Source organism: Lissotriton vulgaris, chromosome 10, assembly GCF_964263255.1.
Source record: "Lissotriton vulgaris chromosome 10, aLisVul1.2, whole genome shotgun sequence".
NCBI classification, from domain to species: Eukaryota; Metazoa; Chordata; class Amphibia; order Caudata; family Salamandridae; genus Lissotriton; species Lissotriton vulgaris.
In genome coordinates, this window is record NC_141698.1 from 1,138,642,654 (window position 1) to 1,138,663,480 (window position 20,827).

A 20,827-nucleotide genomic window follows, 5' to 3' on the forward strand; every position below is an offset into this window, starting at 1 on the left:
TTTTCACGATGACCCGCACATCTGTGTATAATTAGTCAGCTTTTCAGCGCGTCGGTGATGCGCACACCTTGGAACATTACTTCTCTGCGTGTGGATTCCTCAACCTCTCATCGTGTGAATCTCGGTGATACGCTCACCTGGGGCAGCAGTACATCACACAACCATTTAGGCTGAATATTGCGTGCACTCTTCCTGTGAGATTTCATTGGTCAAGTTGTCCTTAGACACTACTGCGTGCACATTATCAGTGACACGCACACTCCCTTGCATTATTCACCTTGTGTCCAAGGAATTTTTCTAGAGTTCATTCTTTTACCTAAATTTTTCCTTCCACTGTGATACGCACACCATTAGCGCATTAAAGCACTCTCCCACCTGTATCTTCACTTAGTTTGCTGTGTTTTATCCTTTTCATCCACCACTGCTATGACGGCTGCTGCAAACAAGTCCCAACCCGCACCATTTTTAATGAATTTGGAGAACCCAGCATTCCGTGGGAGGAATGGGAGAACATTTTTTAATCATACCTCATAGAAATCGGAGGAGAAAAATGTAGTGCCTTAAGGAAACAGCATATACTGTTTCACAATTTGGGTCCTAATCGTAGGAAAATATTTGAATCCTTGCAAGAACCTGAAGTTGACACTGATGAGGAAGATACTTTTGTAAAAAAAAACTTTTATTTTCCATTTTTGCGGAAGAGCAATAAGCAGTGCCCACCATGGCGCAATCAGCAATAGTATAAACAAATAATCTTATACAATAGCCACGGAGCAAAGTTATGTGCAACAGTACAAAGAAAGAGGCACGGTATGGCATTGTCAAGGGTACAATATCATGCAACAATAATCCATAGCTGAAAAATATGCACTACAATTTGGATAACGAAGGCCATCAATCAACAAACAGCAAAGACTGGCATGATTAGAACACAATCACTACAGCGGATTATACAGAAATAATACCAAATTCACGCCTATTCATCACCCAGAAATTCAACCCACCCCTGTGGGCACCAATCCGCTAGCAAGTGGAGACCTCTGTTCTGCTCTTTGTCTTGCAATATATGTACGGTAAGGCTCCCAGATATCAGTAGGCCGGGAAACACTGGGGACCATTGTGGAGTATTCCTCACTGTGTATGTTGCAGTAAGCGAGACTGCAGAGCCATGCTTGTGGGGAGGTAACCCTCCTGCTGCCCCACAACAACTCGATCTCGCACTAAGCTAGAAGGAACCCTAGAGCCGCCAACTTCCTGCTTTTCTTGGGAAAGTTAGCAACATAGCTTAACAATGCAAACTCTGGAATTGGCTGCAGTTGCATGGCAAGGATACTACCTAATGTAAGATGTACCGAAACCCTGTATTGATGTATCTTGGGGCAGGTCCAAGCTAAGTGGGCAAAGTCTGCAAAGGGGGCTTGACATTTAGGACAGTTATGAGGTCTAGTCTGGTCTATCCTGTGGGAGCTGGCGGGTATATGGTACATTCTGAGAAGGAATTTGAAGTGGAGCAATTTGTGTCTGCTATTCAAAGAAATTTCATTAGTAGCTCTACAACACCATTCCCATTGATCGTCAGTAATAGGTCCGCCCACATCAGCCTCCCAAGCTTCCCTCACTTTGGAATCAGATATCGGCCTGAGGGTGCCGCATAGTTTGTAGAGTTTAGACACCAAGTGCGAACCAGTAGGGCTCTGCACTAATACAGTTAGAGGGGTAGTAGGTGCAGGCACCATTGGAAATGAAGGTAATGTGGCGCTGAGCATTGAGCGTATGCGGTTTTGCACAAACGTGTCCATAAAAGAGGTCAGAAAAGCGGGCGTCCTCAGATATGGAAAACACATGGCCCTCGGGAAAGAAATCACCTATGGCCAATACACCAAATTTCCTCAGCGTGCGTTGGACCAGAACTTCCCCAGTAATCGGAAACCAAGAGGGATTGGGGAGGGGTAAAAGCGGAGAATAAAGTCACTCTAGACCAAGTAGCCTACATAGACGTTCCCACGCCCAGCAGGTGGTGGAGACTGTTTGAACCCTGCGGGGCTCTCGTAGACAGCCAGTCGGCAAAACCGTAGAAAGTGGACGAGGGAGTACAAGGTCAGCCTCCGGTTTGGAATACAAGATTCAGGCATCTGGGTGAAACCATACGTGAGTTTAACAGCATTGTGCCACTAAATAATATAAGCGAAAATCCAGGACTCCAAACCCCCCTTTCTCGTACGGAAGCACCATCCCCTGCCGGCGAACCCGAGGAGTCCTGTCCGACCAGACAAGGCGCAATAGCAACGTCTGCAACTGTTTAAAAAAGGTGGAGGTGAGGGGGATTGGATGTTGTTGAACAAATATAAAAAGCGGGGAAGAACAATCATTTTTATGATTGCTACTCTTCCGGCCAAAGACAGCGGGAGGCGTAGCCACTTCGAGATCTGCGAGTCTAGATCCCCAATAGCTCTGCCATAGTTCAGACGAATCATAGTGTCTATGTCCAGATGGACAAAGACGCCAAGGTATTTTACCGCGTCACTGCACCACGTTAGTGAGAATGCACAAGGCCAGACCACCGTGCTGGCGTTAAGAGGGAAGATAACCGATTTATGCCAATTAATGCAGAGACCTGAGACTTTGCCAAATCCTAACTATTTCAAGGATCAGGGGCTCAAGGTTGGTTTGAGGGTTCTGGACATACAGCACAGTGTTGTCTGCATATAACTAAATCAGGAGGGGACCGGTGCGGAGCTGAAGTGCGCGGTGTAGGTGATTTTCTTGGAAATGTCGGACTAAAGGGTCCATAGCTAATATGAATAATAACAGGGAGAGCGGACAACCCTGCCTGATGCTGCGAGATAGTGCGAAGGGTTCAGAGAGGGTGCCATTCAAGCGGAGTCTGGCAGTGGGCCCAGTGTATAACAGCGCCACAGTAGAGACTAAACATTCCGGCATACCCATGCGTCTCATAATTGATAAAAAGAAGGGCCATTTCAGAGGGTCAAACGCCTTCTCAGTGTCTAACAGAACGGCGGCAGCTGGTGTCAGGATCTCATCTGTGCAGTACGGCAAACAGGGTGCGGAGGTTAAGCGAGGTGGACCTGTGCAGGACAAAGCTAGACTGCATCGGGGCAATGATGAATTCCATCAACAATGACAGAGTTATGGCAATGACTTTAGCCAGAATTTTATAGTCTCAGTTTAAAAGTGATAACGGCCGGTAGGAGCTACAGAGAGCAGGGGCTTTCCCGGGGTTTGGCAGAAGAATAATCACCGCTTCCCTGAACGTTGGGGGAAGCGTGCCTGTCTCAAGGGATTCCGCATAAACCTCCATTAATCTAGGGACTAATATCTTTGTACTCCTTATAAAAATCGGCTGAGAAGCCGTCCAGTCCCGGAGCTGAGGAACCGTGTAATGAGTCAATGGCTTCAGTGATGCTATCCGATGTGATGGGGGCCGCCAGGAAGTCCTGCATGTACCTTTCAAGGTAGACCATTGCTATTTCCGATAGATATTCCACCTGCTCTTGCAGGCTGCCACCGACCCTAGAGGAGTATAGAGTTTTATAATAGCTTAGGAATTGGTCACGAATGTCAGTGGAGGTATACAGCAAGGTGTCTTACGGGCCTGTAATAGTGATGATATATGCATGGTCGCGCTGGGGGTGTAGGGTGTGCGCCAAAAACCTCCCAGGCCGCTCACCTTCGCCGTTAGAGTATTGTCTGGTAAGGAAAAGCGTTTCACGTTCTGCCGCGCCTCTAAATTCCAGCCACAGCGACAGGCGCTTGGCCTCTTGCATCCGTGGGGCGAAGTAGTCTAATCGCGATCCAGTGCGGCAATCTCACCCTCCACCCGGTCCAGAGTCGAGCGCAGGTCCCGCAGCGCCACCGCACATTTGGAGATGCACACCCCTCTGATATAGGCTTTTGAACTCCTCCCAAAGAACAGACCATGATTCCACCAACCCAGTATTAAGCTCAAAATAATCCTCAATTGCACTTCTCAACTCCTCGCGAAAAACTTGATCCAACAGCGCCTTCCTGGGAAAACGCCATTGTCGCTCCTAACCGCCCGGTCTGGGAATGCGCAGCCGGAGAAGAATAGGAGAATGGTAGGACAGGGTGCGGGGAAGAGTGACCACATCGTCCATCCATCCAGCTACACCTGGAGAAACTAACCAATAGTCAATTCTGGTCCATGTACCATGATATCCCGAATAATGTGTGAAATCTGGACGAGGGGAGTGCAGATGTCTTTCGATGTCAATTAAAGAAAAATGTGTACATATGTCTACACGATTGCCGGGCACGTGGTTTGGCATCGGACGAAAGAGAGGTGCTATCCCTGGACTGATCCGAAAGCAAATTGAAATCCCCACCCAAAATTAAAAGCCCGGGGTCAAACGACAAAAGTTTGATCTGGAGGTCATCAAAGAAGGATGGGGAGTCAGTATTTGGGCCATAAATCCCTACCAACGTAACCCTGTGTTCCATCAGTGACCCCAAAACGATTAATATGCGTCCCTCAGGATACGCTATGATTTTATGTAATGCAAGCGGGATACGCTTATGTACGAAAATCGCCAGCCCTCTTGCGTAACTGCTAAAGTTGGAAAAATATCTGTGAGCTCCCCAATTCACCGCTAGAGGGGTATGATCCCTACCAGCAAGATGCGTTTCCTGGAGAAATACTATGTCTGTGTGATGCCTGGATATATAATTTAAAACCTGCCTTCGTTTCTTTGTATTATTTAAACCCCTGACATTCCATGACATTAAAGAAAGCCCGAAAGGTCTGGGCTGCCGCCCTAGGTTAACCATAAAAAGAATGTACTCATGTTCGCTGTAGGAGATATAAGTGTGTTGCGATGCTCCGTAGTGCCACTATGCCTTTTCACGCAAAAAACATTTGAACTGAACATATAAACCAACCCCCACCCCCCACCCAGCCTCTGAGAACCCCACCAGAGGCAATCCCAATCCAATGAGATAAAACAGTTGTATAATAAGTCAAGGATACCAATTGAAAGTCCAACAGCAGCGAAAGGCCGCAGGAACAAAAGGAAAAAACACAAAGGTGTACACCTTAGGGTGCGGCAACGCCATGCCGACCAGGCAGACAAAGGATGCATAAACAAATCTTATAGGAGCCGATTATGTAAAACAGATAAAGCGTAATAAATGCACTATCAGTAACTGTAACCAAGAGCAAACCCATCAGCCAGCTTCAGGTTGTGAGAAGAGTTCCACACTGTCCTGCTAGCCATCTCCGGGAGGGGGGACCGGGCAGGAGACGTTCGGGACCCGGAAGAGTTCTTCTAGTAGTTGTGGCAGAACTCCTGGGCCTCCGTAGGAGTGTCAAAAATGCGCGATTTCCCATCAATGTCAACTCTCAGTCTTGCGGGGTACAACATTCCATATCTAAGTCCCAGATTCCTTAGGGCCGCCTTAACCCCCTGATGCTTTCGCCTCGCCTCCTGAACCACGATAGCAAAGTCAGGAAAGAAGGACAATTTGTTTCCCTGCCACTGGACATCACCCATTTCGTGGGCGGACCTCAAAGCTGTGTCTCTGTCTCTGAAATTAAGGTGCCTTGCAATGATGGGCCTAGGAGTTAGGCACGGGCAAGGGTGAAGGCCCAAGGATCTATGAGCACGTTCAACCAGAAAGGTCTCTGTGAAGGTTTCCCTGCAAATAGATCCGTTAGTAGTTGCTCCACAAAGTTGTCCATCCGCTCATGTGGCTGTTGTTTCCGGAACGCCCAGGATGCGAATGTTATTGCGACGACTGAGCGATTCAAAGTCCTCATTCTTTATCGCCACAGCCTTAAGAATCTTCTCCACACGCTCCAAACGTTTCAGCGATGAAGAGGCACCATCTTCAATGTCGGAGACCCGTGCCTCTACAACATCCAGTCGACTGTGTGCTTGTATCTTGGAGCCCATGTCCGCCAGCTTCCTATCCAGGTTATCAAACCGGCTGTCTAGCGCCCTGAAGCCGGCCTTCATCTCAGCTAGCATGGAGGATGCGAGGGATGCAGGGTCTCCAGAGGCTACAGGATCCAAACTCGTACCAGACATAAGAGGGGCGTCTAAAGCCGGGGCCATGAATTTTCCAAATGGCAGTTTGCTTTGTTTGGGGTCTTTCTTTCCCATCACGCAAGGCACAGCAAAGCATGAGGGACGAGGTTACTCCAACGATGTCGCCACCGCGGAAGGCCGGAGACCGGAAGACAATCGGCAGTTTGACGCCCAGAGGGCCCCCCTTATCCCACTCAGGGAGCGGCAATGGCCACAGCGCAGAGACCAGGATAATGACTGGGCAGAACCAGCATGCCCGACTGTCCAGCACTCCGGAGAAGAGGATGGAGCATTCCGCCCTGGGGGCCGGTCCACAGGGTCGATGGTAACAATGTCCAGCAAGCGAGGATGGACCACGGAACTGGTGGCGCAGTCTCCAATGTGGGCGTGCGCACTGAGACAGAAGTGGTATCCAATGTAGAGCGGACCAGGCGCACCAGGGCTCACCAACGCCGCCGCACAACTCCAGTTCACCCCAATAGATCAGGCGTCAATTAAGTGCTCCATGCTCCCTGGCCCGCAGGGAAAGGCCAGTGAATCGCAGCTCAACATTGCACGTTCCGCAACGTAGAGTGGAGCAGCAATAAACCCCCAGCAAGCAGACTCTCCTTCATTGCCCATGGGTCAAAGGGTATACTCCTTGCACCCCGGTGATCAGCTGTTAAGAGGCCTCCCCGTGGGCGACTCCAGGGGGCCACGGCAGCAAAGTCGGAGAGACCCCAGCCCACGCAAGGCTGCGACACCGCAAGTCGAAAGCTCCAGGCTGCGCAGTCCGGGCCGCACAGGGAGCGCCCAGAGACCTCGGGCCGCTCCTGCCGCTCAAATTCAGATGCACAGGGATTCGGGGGGGGGGGCAGATCCCGTGGCAAGAGCAAGCGCCACCGCACCATCAAAAGAGGAGAGGCCAGGCCCCACCCACTAGCCCGCTAACTCTCAGCCGTAAATCAATGCCCCGGTGCGGAAACGCCCATCAGGCCCCGCGCCGGAGGAGGGGCGTGAAAAAAGGCCATGTCGGGGTGGAGCAGGGGGGATGTGGGGGGGGGAGAAGGGGGGGTGAGACCCGCAGTTCCAGGGATAAAGATGTGCGGGGATTGCAAGCCTCCCACCGGGGCCAGCACTCACCTCACCAGGCTCGGCGCAGCCAACGTCCAAAGGCGGCCCCCGATCCACAGCAAGGCCACACGCAGCGACGAGTTCTCAGGCATCCAGGGGCTCAGAGTCCTCTAAGTTGATCGCAAACGGTACTGCATATCGTACTGGAGCAGATGGTGCGTGCATGTAATTCTGGTAGGGCTCCTACATGGGCAAAAACTGAGTCTGTCGTACCAGGTCGGCGGAGCTTCAATCTGACGCGGCCATCTGGGTCGCTTCCGTGGCCACGTCCCCCGATGATGAAGATACTTACAATGCCACCTTGATAAAACTACGAATTCACTTTGGGGACAAAGTAAACCTAGTATTAGAAAGACATACGTTCTTCAGTCGTTCTCAAGGCAAGCAAGAAAGTGTTTCTACTTACATTGCAACTCTTAGAGGACTCCGTAAACTATGCAAGTTTCATAACCTTAATGACTCATTGATCAGAGACCAGTTGGTACGTTGTACACACAACAAGGAAATCCAGAGAAAATTGTTAGAAAAACAACCTGATCTTCAAGAGGCCATTAAAATAGCCAAATCTATAGCGCACACAGCAATTTGCATAAAAGAAATACATTCTTCAGATTCCAACAGTAAAGTAGCAGAGATTTCCAACCTAGAAACAGACTCAGAAGTATGTAAGATAAAGAACGACCCCCCCCCCCCCAAAAAAAAACTAAAATTGATAATTGGCACAACCAAACAGGAGATTAAGAACATTTTAAATTTAAATGGTTTTGCTGTGGGAGCAACAATCATCTAGCCAATAACTCTAATTGTCAAGCCAAATCGGCTTGGTGCAGGAAGTGTAACAAAAAGAGACACATAGCAAGAGTTTGTGGGGGTTTTCAAAGAAAACTGGTGGAAATTGGCTCTCTGACAGCACTCAAGTGAAGAAAATTATGTTACAGGTTAATGAAATTGGCAATATTAACCACCAAAGGTATCCTGAATGCAATGTATTTATTGATGGCAAAAATGTCATTGTTTGCAGACTCTTGTTCTCCCTTCACTCTTGTGAACTTTTCAAACTTTAAGTCTATCTTAGGCAAAGACACACAACAATATGGAGCCTTACCAGATCAAACACCAAACTACATGACCTCCCGGGGCTTTCTATATATAAAACATTTTTATATATAAAAAATTTTTGGAGACCCCGTGGGTGTGTAAACTAAAAACTACTCCTCTAGGTCAAGGTGTATTTACTTATAAAATGTATGCGCTGTAACGGGCCAAAAACCTCACCAATGAAAATGTTGTGAGTGGAGAGAGAGTGCCTCACGGTAACAACACCCGAGGGGGTTACTGGCTGACAATCACAAGTTTACCCACTTCTCATCATCGGTCACTCTCTCTCTGTAATGAGGTGTGAAAAAGAAGCTCAGTGTTAAAAGGCTGGATAAAGAAACAAATCGGGTGTGCTAATAGTGAACTTATCACCACACCCACACAGCTATGACCCCCAAAAATATATGGACCTATGTATTAGGTCCATAGGTGAATAGAAATGTGAAAATTGGTAAGGTTTGCTGGCTTTCCAATTTTTATTCATAGGCAAAGAACAAGATAAACTATGTAAAGCAGACATCTCACCTAGTGGTTATAATAGAGACCCCATACCAATGAAAGGCATGATCAAATCTCTAATTTCTTAAGAAAAATTACTGCATTCGCTACCCCTATGGGCACATTCATGTTCCGTCGCATGCCTTTCGGATTGGCCTCTGCAGCGGCAGTATTTCAGAAAATGATGCAACATGTCTTGGAAAATGTTCCCAAGACATTGTTTTCACGGTGATGTATTAATGTATGGCACCAACATAAATGAACATAATGAAATTCTAAAACCGGTTCTTTCCAAATTAAAAAATGCAGGACTCGCGCTAAAGAAGGTAAAATGCCAGTTGGGCGTGGAATCTGTCGAATACTTAGGGCACTGCATTTTTAGGGAAGGATTGAAACCAAAATAGTTTGCTTGAAACAGTGAGAGATACTACAGCACCTACTAACAGACGCGCTGAAGTCATTTTTAGGGCTCGGGCCTGCGGTACACTGCGCAGCAGTGCCGCGCAGCGAGCCCTTTTCCGAGGGAAATTGAAAATGGACCTGGAAATTCCACGCATTTGTGCGTGTTATCTCCTTGGCCTTCATGTGCGTGCTGTTTTGTAAAAGAACACACAATAGGCCATGGGCGGTCGTGTGGCTCTGCCCATGGCCTATTGGTGTCTGTTACTGGCACCAGAGGCCATATATTTTGAATTATCGCGGCTTGATAGCCGCGATAATTCAAAACATATGCTCGCAGTGGCGCGTGCACCACTAGCGGGCATTTTTAGTGTTAGAAATGGGATTTCTGGTTGGCTGAGGCCTGCGCCAAAGTCAGGCAGAAACCACCACTCTAGTCAGGGCAAGGAAGTTACACGCCAAGACAACCCCTGCTCACCCCCTTGGTAGCGTGACACGAGCAGTAAGGCTTACCCCGGAGGCAATGTAAGTTAAGTATTTGCGCACGCACCCACCAGCATCAACATCCCAGGCTCCCCACAAAAAGAACTCCACACAAGGTATATGTAAAAATAGCCTTTGTATTGCAATACACATTAGATAGAAACACACACTTTACAATGTGCCAACAGGCATGGGCAGAATTTTACAGGGGATATGTACAGGACAGGGCCACATGGACCACTGTCAGGAATATGCACTTTTAGAACTAGGATACTTGTTCAAATTAGCACTTAGAATATAACACCACTGTAGCCCCAAATAGCAAATAGAACACACAACCAGTAATTACTGGTAAGAGGTAAGTACCACCTACCCAACCCTAACCACCTTAGGAGAATGTCACGCAGGGAATCGGCCTCACTAGCAACACCTGCACTAAGAAGAAGAACCACCTAAGTATCACTATACATTTAGGGGTAGAAGCATGAACATATTACACATGATGCATCACAACATTCAGAGGTGCAGGGAAGAAAACACATGATGCATAACTATACATTCAGCGGTGTAAGGACAAGGCACATGACGCATCAAATCACATTAGCACAGAACTTACATCAAAGTCCAGGTTGCGCCACTGCGCCAAAACCTAAACGTAGCAGCTGCTCACTACTTTCTGGGCAGCTGAGAACAGGGCCTAAACGCTGCAGCTGGCACCAAGTGCTGCGCAGCTGGGGAAGGCCAAGGTAGGCCTCTGAAACACATGCCCCCTCAGAGCCTCGGGGCTCTGAAACAGAGGAAGCGTTGGGGAGCGACCCGCGGGGGCGCCCAAGCATTCACCGGCTGGTCGGGAGGCGGCGTCTCCTTTCGGCATGGGTAGGGGAAGCTTTCTCGTCCTTGGCTTCCTCACGGCGGCTCTCCTCATGGCGCCGGTCTCTTCGGCACGGTCTGCATGCGCAGGGGAAGCCCGACCTGATGGGCCAATCCCTGCGCGGCATCTCTATGACGCCGCCGGAGTCTCTGGTGGTTGGGACCAATCCCAGCATGCCCAGAATTACGTCAGCGGCTGCTCGGGTCCGCAGTTTCCGTCCTCTGAATCCTGCCTCACAAGCAGGCGGTCCGGGGCTCTCCCTCGTCCTCTGGAGCCCCGGCCACGATCCGGCAAACTTCTTCCGGCCACAGGAGCGCTGGGTGGGCTCCCGTCCGCTTCCTGTTCATTTGCAGGCTTGGCCACGTCCCACTGCAGCTTGCCTGACTTCCGGTTTGGGCAGCCAGTACTTCCGGGTCGCAGTTGCGGCCAATCTCAGCGCGGCCCTGGGGTATGGAGGCGGTACGGCGCCTCCTAATTGCTCTGTGGGCCGGCGGTGATTTCTAGATCGGCAAATGAGGGGTGGGCACCCTCGGTAGGCAAAATAAACGTAGAAGCGAGGTGGGCACTCGCTAAGGGCGCCATAAACGGGGTGGGCACCTGTAAAATATTTAAATAAATGGGGTGGCACCCATAGATAAAAATACAACTGCGGGCACACAAAAGGGCAGGAGCGCTTCCCTCCAAGGGAAAACGACCGCTCTCTGCCCAGAAAGGAAAAGCAAAGCGCTGGGGGGCACAGACAGCACTAGGCCCCCAAGGAATGACTCCACAAGTAACCAGAGCCCCAGCAACAAGGTCCTCCTAGGTGCAGAGGGCAGGAGGGTCCAAAAGAAGTCCTCCAGCACCCAGGCAAGGCAGATGGGGTCCCAGCACAGTCCATCAGCAATCCAGGGGCTGGTCAGGGCCCAGGGAGGCAAGCCTCCCCCTGGGCCTCTGCAGCAGCACGCCCCTGGTAGATTCTAGTCAGGAAAACAAGAACATTTTGTAAGGGGACACAGCCCCTTTTTATACAGTGAATTCCTTTGTCTCAGGGTGGGGGAAAAGTTAGTCGCAGCAGGTTTTGGAGCACTGTGATGTGCTCAACCACCCTTTCCTTTCACTGGCCAGGCTAGGGACATCAGACGCACCACAGGGGGCGGAGCCAGCATTGTGTGGTGAAAGCCCAGCCCTATTCAGGTCCCAGGTGCACCACTCCATCACATCACACATGCTAATCTCAACACTCGCCACCGGGCAGACCCATCATGACACACGGAGCCAGGCCCACCAGCCAGCTCCAGCCAATCACAAGCCAGCACATTCACTGCACAGACAGGCACACTTCTAGAAGTGGCACTTCCATATTAGACACAAACACGCTGCACACATCATTGCACAGCATTCAATCACACGAGTCCGCACATACCAGACTCTAGCCTGCACACCCCACGCATCAGGAACTACCAGGGACACATACATTCCCCATGCATTCCTATGGGAGGCAGGCCTATCTCACCACACGTGCGCACGCACTTTCCACTGGGACACAGTGAAAGTGTGCAGAAACCAAGAATCACTATAATTATTTAAAAATACCTGGCAAAAAGTTCAGGGGTGGACCTGCCAGAAGGGCCAAGTCCAACACAAACCATATGCTCGCAGTGGCGCGTGCACCTTTAGCGGGCATTTTTTTTCTTCTTTCAATTCCATCGCTTTCGCGATCGGTTGAAGTGCCGCTTGTTTTTATTCCCATTGCATGTTTACTTTATGATAACATGCTTTTTTGGACTGATATGTGATAGTCATTGAATTTTTTTGTACTTTTGAGAACACACATTTTAATAAAGAAATGCGAAACAAAAAGATAAATAAAAAAGAAAGAATGGTGCCTCCTGTCCCTTGCTGACAATGAACTTTCTGTACCGAGGTCTTGGTGCGGTTTTCTGTTTGTTGTGACTTCGGCAGCACGCCTGCAGCCCTGTCATTGATCCGTGTAGGCCTCAGAGGCATTCCGTTTCCCTTTATATCGCTTCCTTGTGAATTTGATGGACAGAAGTCGTCCGCATACCCTATAGCACTGGCGCACAGCAACTGCAGGGAGGGGGTGGGTCGCAGCACAAATAAACCTTGTCATCTCACAGAATTCCTCACATTCTCCTTACTTCCACTCAACTGTCCAGCGTCTGATGCTGCGGGGGTGGGGCGAGGTCATGCAAGCTAAGGGCAGATGACTGCTTGGGGGGGCAGTGAAAAGCGAAGCAGCGAACTGTCAGATCTGTGACAACTCGTATTCTGCCAAGATTGCTATCTTCCCCGCCATAATTCAAGTGGATGATGTGGCTGCAAGACCTACTATTGAATGTTAGACTTGGCTGGTAACAGTAAACGTTGGAAGAGGGTGTGGTTTAAGGACCAGAGCTGCTGACTCAGGAACCGGGAACCATGTTCATGTCTTGCCGTCAGCTCAATAACCTGTGAATCTGGGCAAATCACTTAATCTCTCTGTTCCTAAAACGGCTTAAAATAAACAAATGAACGTGTCTTTGTGTAATGAAACTCGTGCTCATGTAAAGGGCTTCAATACCATCGGGTCGAGTTCGTGCTATATAAAAATCTGATTAAAAAAAGGTTCTGATTTCTGGGGAAGTGTTAAATCCTAAAGAAGAATCTACCATTATCAGCCCTGCCAAGTACCACACAACATGAGTTAGACTAACGCATTTTAGTGCTGGTGGCACCATATCACCGCATGTCACTCATATAACCGCTCCTCTGACATGGCAGTGGCACTGAGGATATAATTATATAAAAGCACCTTGGAATTTACAGCTTACCCTGTCTCTCTACCCCAGAAAACGATTGGGCCCGTCCCTATCAGGACTGCTTACAAGCCACATTGTCTGCCACCCGGTGGCTCCGGCCCAGCCTGAAGACGCTACCTGGCTCAGCCTGGCAGTCAATGTGGAAGCAGTTCTGGTTGACACAAATGAGTTCAGCAGAGCACTGAACTCATCCTGTGTGCATTGGGGTCAGGGTCAAAGACGTGGCTAAAAAACAGTGGTGGCCTGTAGTTTTCAAAGGGAGGGGGGCGGTCAGGGCACAAAGGTGCACGTTAACACTCACACACACATGCATTCACACACGCACTCAAACGCACACGTCCATTCACACCACTCACTCCCAAATATTCATGCACGCACACATGCACAAAACTAGAAAATTAAATCACACCTGCGCAGCTCTGCCTCAGGAATCCCAGGAGAGTTGGGACTGCTGCCTTCCTTCATTGGCTGAGGGAAGGCAACAGTCTCTCACTCATCACAGAGTGGGATGGAGTCAGTGAGTTTGTTGACCCCACTTTACTCTGTGACAAGGTGTCAGTGATTGACACTCTGCCCTGGGGACGTCAGGCCTTAGAACTGAAGCGTCCAGGTCAGAGGCAAGCAGTGACACTCCTCACGAGGGGGAAGGCCTCGAGGTGCTTTGCCAGGCTGGAGAGGTGAAGCCCACAGGAGCTGTGACTTCTTCAGCCTGGCAAAGAGCAGTCTGTGTGTGCGCAGGGTACGAAAACTCTAACTAAGCACACCACACACACACACGTAACACCACACACATAACACCACACACGTAACACCACACACGTAACACCACACACGTAACACCACACACGTAACACCACACACGTAACACCACACACGTAACACCACACACGTAACACCACACACGTAACACCACACACGTAACACCACACACGTAACACCACACACGTAACACCACACACGTAACACCACACACGTAACACCACACACGTAACACCACACACGTAACACCACACACGTAACACCACACACGTAACACCACACACGTAACACCACACACGTAACACCACACACGTAACACCACACACGTAACACCACACACGTAACACCACACACGTAACACCACACACGTAACACCACACACGTAACACCACACACGTAACACCACACACGTAACACCACACACGTAACACCACACACGTAACACCACACACGTAACACCACACACGTAACACCACACACGTAACACCACACACGTAACACCACACACGTAACACCACACACGTAACACCACACACGTAACACCACACACGTAACACCACACACGTAACACCACACACGTAACACCACACACGTAACACCACACACGTAACACCACACACGTAACACCACACACGTAACACCACACACGTAACACCACACACGTAACACCACACACGTAACACCACACACGTAACACCACACACGTAACACCACACACGTAACACCACACACGTAACACCACACACGTAACACCACACACGTAACACCACACACGTAACACCACACACGTAACACCACACACGTAACACCACACACGTAACACCACACACGTAACACCACACACGTAACACCACACACGTAACACCACACACGTAACACCACACACGTAACACCACACACGTAACACCACACACGTAACACCACACACGTAACACCACACACGTAACACCACACACATTGTTAACGCACCCACAATTAACTATTGTAGCAATCACAGTATGGTGCACTTTACTTTTAAACATATTCATTTAAAGCGCAGCATGCCACCATTGCTACAATTCCAATCCAACCCACATAATTCCACTACACACCACATGCATACACTCCATAACACATGGCTAAAAGACATTGCCATTCACATTGCCATTAGCTCTAACTCAAATCCGAGACCTATTGCATTTCCAATGCTTTTTAGGATTGGCAGAGTATATGGCGAAATATGTCAAACATTTTGCTGACCTAACTTCAAATCTCAGAGAACTCGCAAAGAACCACACTCACTTCCAATGGTCAGCGAAACAGCAAACGTAATTTTTAAAAGTAAAAGAGGGCATCCTTGCAGCTCCGTACTTATGTAATTTTGAACACAAACTTAAAACTGTTCTTACTACAGATGCAAGCAGCAAAGGCTTAGGGGCTACCCTCTCACAAGTTATTGATGGTAAAGAAAGAATTGTTGCATTTGCCTCACGTACTCTTACCAAAGCAGAAATAAACTACTCCATTGTAGAAAGAGAAGCCACAACCTGTTTCTGGGGTGTGAAACATTTAAATTTCTATCTTTGGGGCATTCAATTTTGTATACGTACGGACCACAAACCTCTGATTTTTATGTTCAACCCTAAAAATAGCTCTTGTAACACTCCCTGTATAGCTAAATGGATACTTTGGTTGGAGGGCTTCGGTTTTAGAGTAGCGTATGTTCCAGGTATACAAAATTGAGCAGCAGACTTCCTTTCATGGAGTCCAATCTGTAAAGAAGAACAATTTGACACCCCTGAGTATCCCATTCTTCAACTCAATCTCACTACCATCACTTCTTAGGAATGGTTAGATTGCATGAACGAAGACACCACCATGACGCAACTCATCTTACAAAGTACAGGGTTGGCCCAATTCCTCTGATTCCGTAGGTGCAGCTATACAAAAAATCCTGGGAGGTACATTATGAACTTAACATGGATCAAGGTATTTTATATAGGAATAACAACATCGTTCCACCTGAAGCTCTGAGGGGTAAAATAATTGATCTGGTACATGAGGGTCACCTGGGCAGAAGTTTAACTAAAGCTAGAGTGCGTGAACGCTACTGGTTCCCTAATATGGACTCCATGGTAGAAGAAAAAGTAAAGAACTGTTTAACATGTGCCAGTAGTGACAAGTCTAAGATAACCAGGAAAACTCCCATCTCCCCTGTATCTGTACCAGATAAACCCTGGGAAAAGATTGCCCTTGACATAATTGGTTCTTTCAATTTCAGAGGAATAATAAAAGTTTTGCCCTAGTTTTAGTAGATTACCATTCACATTGGACTGTAGTAAAAATGGTCAACCAAATAACTACTATCTCTGTCATTCAGTTTCTCAAAGATACCTTTGTCCTGGAAGGCATACCATCCTCCATAATCATGGACAATGGAATCCAATTTACTTCTTACACTATGACAGAATTCCTTAGTAAATTGGATATAACTCACTTGAAAATACCTCTCCACTGTCCCAGGACCTATGGCCTGGTAGAAAGAATGAATTGCATGATCAAAGGTTGTATACAGTTAGCAAGTGTCACCAGAATTCCCATAGGACAGGCAATACAAGAAATGTTATGGGCTTATCACACCACTCCTAAGCAAGTTACAGGCATCTCTAATTTTGCCATCTTAAAAGGAAGGAAACCCTGTACCAAATTCTTTCCGAACTGGTTGGGAGGGGGAACTTGCATTAGGAATGACATTCAAGCCTCCAAAGACCAGATAAGCACACACCAAACCAAGTATAATACTCAGTATGACCACAAACACGGAACCAAAATTCTGCAATGGCGAGTAGGAGACTGGGTATGTAGTAAGAATCCCAGATGTGGCAATCCTGATGCTAAATTTTCCAAACCTATGCAAGTAACCGCGTTCAGGAGCAATACAGCCATATTGGACAATGACCAAATGTGGAGCATGGACAGATTGACAAAATCTCATCCCATACATAGGGAGTAATCAGACCACAGATTCGCCATAGAATCTCACAATCTGGATCCACACAACTTACCAATGACTCGGAGAACCCGCAAGGCTCCCAATTGGCAAAAAGTGTCATGTCCTAGTAACCTTTGTGTTTTATTTCTTCCTCGTTCAATACTAGGGGCAAGATGTGTTACAATGTGTAATCTTATTCATCTATGTGTGATCTTATTCCCCCATCCTTACTCTATGTATAATGGTATGTTCCTCCATTGTTTCTCCCCTTTTTATCTCAATATGGTATCTTCCACTGTTCCCTGGAGGCTACCTGAGAATGTTCAGGTTGGACAGTTGCTGGGCTGATAGTGGAGAGATGAGTCTGATAATAAAGAGTTGATCTTACCTGATGAAGCTACAGTCTTTTTTTTATCAAAACTCTAAATTGAAAGTTACTCTACTACATGCTCTAGTAGGTGTAGGGTGTCGTCCGACTTTTAGATGACATTGTAACCATGTTAGAAATGTTCATTTTATTCTTGTTGTTTAACACATAGCTTCTTGCTGTTTTTATGATATCCTGTGTGATTATTTTAGATGTGCTAAGAAACAGTTTCGCCCTGTTGTAATACATACTTCTAGTAAGTGTTTTTTCTTCATAGTTCAGTGTGTGTGATACTGTTAAGCGCAAAATAGGTTTACTGTACCACGGTGCCCCTGATCCCTTTACATGGATTGTTAGTAACCAAAAAGCAGGTCCACTGGAATAATGTAGCAGAAGACGGCTAAATTATGCAGTTAAGTTGAATAAAGTACACATCCATATAAGAGAAATTATGCGGCACCTTTTTAATAGTGTTGCTTAGTTATTCATTCATTTGTAAACTTAGTAACATTGTACGGGCATTGGCTGCACCTCGTTGGTACCTGTTTAACACCCAAACATAGAAATAACCAACAGAAAGGTAACCAATTTAGTTTTGCAAAGAGTCTTCCACTGCGTGGCAACATGTGTTGCTGCATTTTTAGTAACTTTCGAACAGTTTAAGCTAGAAGCAACTCTTCAGATTATGCGGCAGATTTAATATGTGGCAAATACAGTAAATCTTTAATTTTGCTAAAATCACTGCGGCCCCACATTCGCATAATTCCAGTGGCCCTGCCAAAAAGCAGTGACTTCACTTCAACTAAGTATTGAGAGAGGTTTACGGGACTACAATACCCTGCCTTCCACATTCAGAGCTGGTGCATTGAACGAAGTTCACTTGTATGAACCATGGGTGACAAAGCAAAGCTTGAAAAACTACGCCATCATGGTAGTTTAGGCAACGCAAGGGTCAAAAGGATGCCATCATCATACGACCAAACCATAAAATCAGAAGTTGTGACTTAAGAATGTTAAAAGCAAATTTACTTTTCCAGAAGCATCTATTATTTCTCCAGTACCAAATATGCTGTTGCAGAGTTTCTAATACCATTATAGTGGTTAAACAGATTCTCTCACATTGAGATAGCAATACCAGTTCCTCTGTATGCATCCTTATGACAAGGAACGAAAATAATATTGAAAGTTAATACAACCCTCTGATGTATAAATGCTCCATCTGTCCTTTCATGGTGAGTAATTGCCTTTCTCTTGTGTGTATGTGTTGTATAAATGTTGTCTTCAGATTTGTTGGTGGTGTCATTGCCTCCCTCTTGCTATGTGTAAATGGTGCTCTTAGATGTTTGCAGGAGGAGATTTGTAGCCGCCTTGCTGTGTTTGATGTGTTAAACCTCAGCACAACCTGATGTGTACCCTGCTGTACTTCAGTCCCCCTTTCTTATTGTGAATTGAGTGTCATTTCCCCTGACTTTAATTCTTCAAATCTTCTCTCTTGATCCACAGACGTACGCACCCAGGCCATGTACCAGATGATGGACCAGGGCTTTGTGGGACTCATCTTTTCGTGCTTCATCGAGGACAAAAATACCAAGGTGGGCAGCGTGTGGAGCTGAGGAGTTTAACACATTGTGAGGGAATGGGTGGGAGTGCAGCGCCCGATGTTGTGGTGAGGTTACCCCAGGTAAAGGGGAGCTAGAGAGGATGAAGATTAGACTGAGCTTTGCTGCTTCCTTCAGCTCTTGCCTAATTACTACTTGAATTTCTCCCGGTGACATAACCGACATGAACCAATCAAGTGCTATTAGTTTGGGCCCAAAGGGCAGTGACCTTTAATGCAAATGTAGACATATATGCCACTTTAAAGTGGACACAAGCAACCCCCAAGTATAGCTTAGCCTCGTTGGGCCTAATCAGTAAAATGCAACTAGAGTCCCTGAGACCCCATAGGATACACGACCAATGATTCTTCCACACAAAATGATGGATTGGAACTGTAATTATAGGCCTGCCATTGCTCCCTTTGTAAGCTGGTGCAAGCACCACTTAGGAAAGATATAGGTTTCCCTACATCGAAGGCCACGGCACTTCAAACCTATAAGTGACCCCTAAAGCAGGCCTTTCAATCCTGAAGGGAGAGTGCTCGGTTCTAAGTGTGAGGGTTCCCCTGCATGAGCAAGACACCCCTACAACCTTCGGGAGCATTGTCCCGGGTAGTAAGTGCATCAGCCATTCAGATATATAGAGTGGCCATGCGTCATTACGTGATGGCTAACTGTAACCTGCCTGTAACAAACCCTGTCATGTTTGATATAAAACATGTCAGAATCATACCCCCACACTGTAAATAGTGTCTGAGTATGTTTCCATGCACCAGTAAACACCTTTGGGAAGCCCTCGGTGCTCCCGGTACCAGTCTTTCAGACCTGGGCGGAAAGCTAGAGCTGCTGCCCGCCAGAGACACGTTTCTGCCCTCCTGCTGCCGAGCCAAGCTCGGGCAATGGAAGGCAAAACAATAGGTTTCCTTTTGCAGGGAGGTGTGATCACCTCCCAGACAGAGTTTAGTGTATTGGGACAGGGTCGGGGTGCATGCACACTTGGTACCCTCCATGCATAGTCCAGTTCAAACCAATTCAGGGAGCCGTTAGCTGCCGCTCTGGTGCGAAACTGGACAAAGGACTGGGGAGTATCCCCCCCTTGTCAAGCCCCTCCTTAGGAAGGGAACCCTGAATCATCCCAAACCTTTCCTTAGTGTATTTAAGGGCTTACCCGTGGGTGGGTCCCTAGATTCGTCGTGGGACAAGATTAATTTTTAGCCACCACTTCTTCGACCTTCTGGGCACTCTGAACTTTGCTGGACTTCGCTCTGGGTATCAAGGCTGCAGGAAGGAAGACTCCTGCTGCTCCTGATCTCGTTGCACTGCTTTTCTTCTCTAACATCCGTGCCTGTGCTCCATACCGCAACCTTCCAAGGCCTGTGGGCATCCAAGACACCTGAAGGAATCTCCCTTGAAGTGAAGGAGTCACTTACCTGCATCTGCAGGCAGGCAACTAAGCTGACAGGTCTGCTGATCCTTGGCTCCCACGGACTCCGGAAGGCGCAGCAACACTTGTCGTCGTTCTTCACATCCCTTGAGGTCTGCCCTGTCCTCTCACCAAGTTTGAGGCCAGTATCCCTTGTCGGAGCCGCAGGAGCAGAACCCCTATGCACCACGTCGACTTGCAGTTTAAAAGGCTTCTTGGCTGTCTTTCACCAAGCTCTTCGGGCTCCAAGTAGCCCCCACCTCAAGCATCTCCAGTGACCAAGATCTTCTTCCTCACCGAAACTCTTGCATCGTGGGCCTGCATCTTTCGAGAGCTGCTCTAGGTCCTCTCGTCATTCCAGTGCTTTCAGCCTGTTGGTGC

General features: G+C 47.8%; 1 protein-coding gene across 1 annotated transcript in view; it reads left to right on the forward strand.

Annotated features, from left to right (window-relative positions):
* BRCC3 (BRCA1/BRCA2-containing complex subunit 3) overlaps nt 1-20,827 on the forward strand; it is a 101,773-nt gene that overhangs the window by 24,715 nt on the left and 56,231 nt on the right. Inside the window, exon 4 of the mRNA XM_086942243.1 lies at nt 18,929-19,017. Coding sequence (XP_086798369.1) covers nt 18,929-19,017 — 89 coding nt within the window. The remainder of the gene's footprint in view (nt 1-18,928; nt 19,018-20,827) is intronic.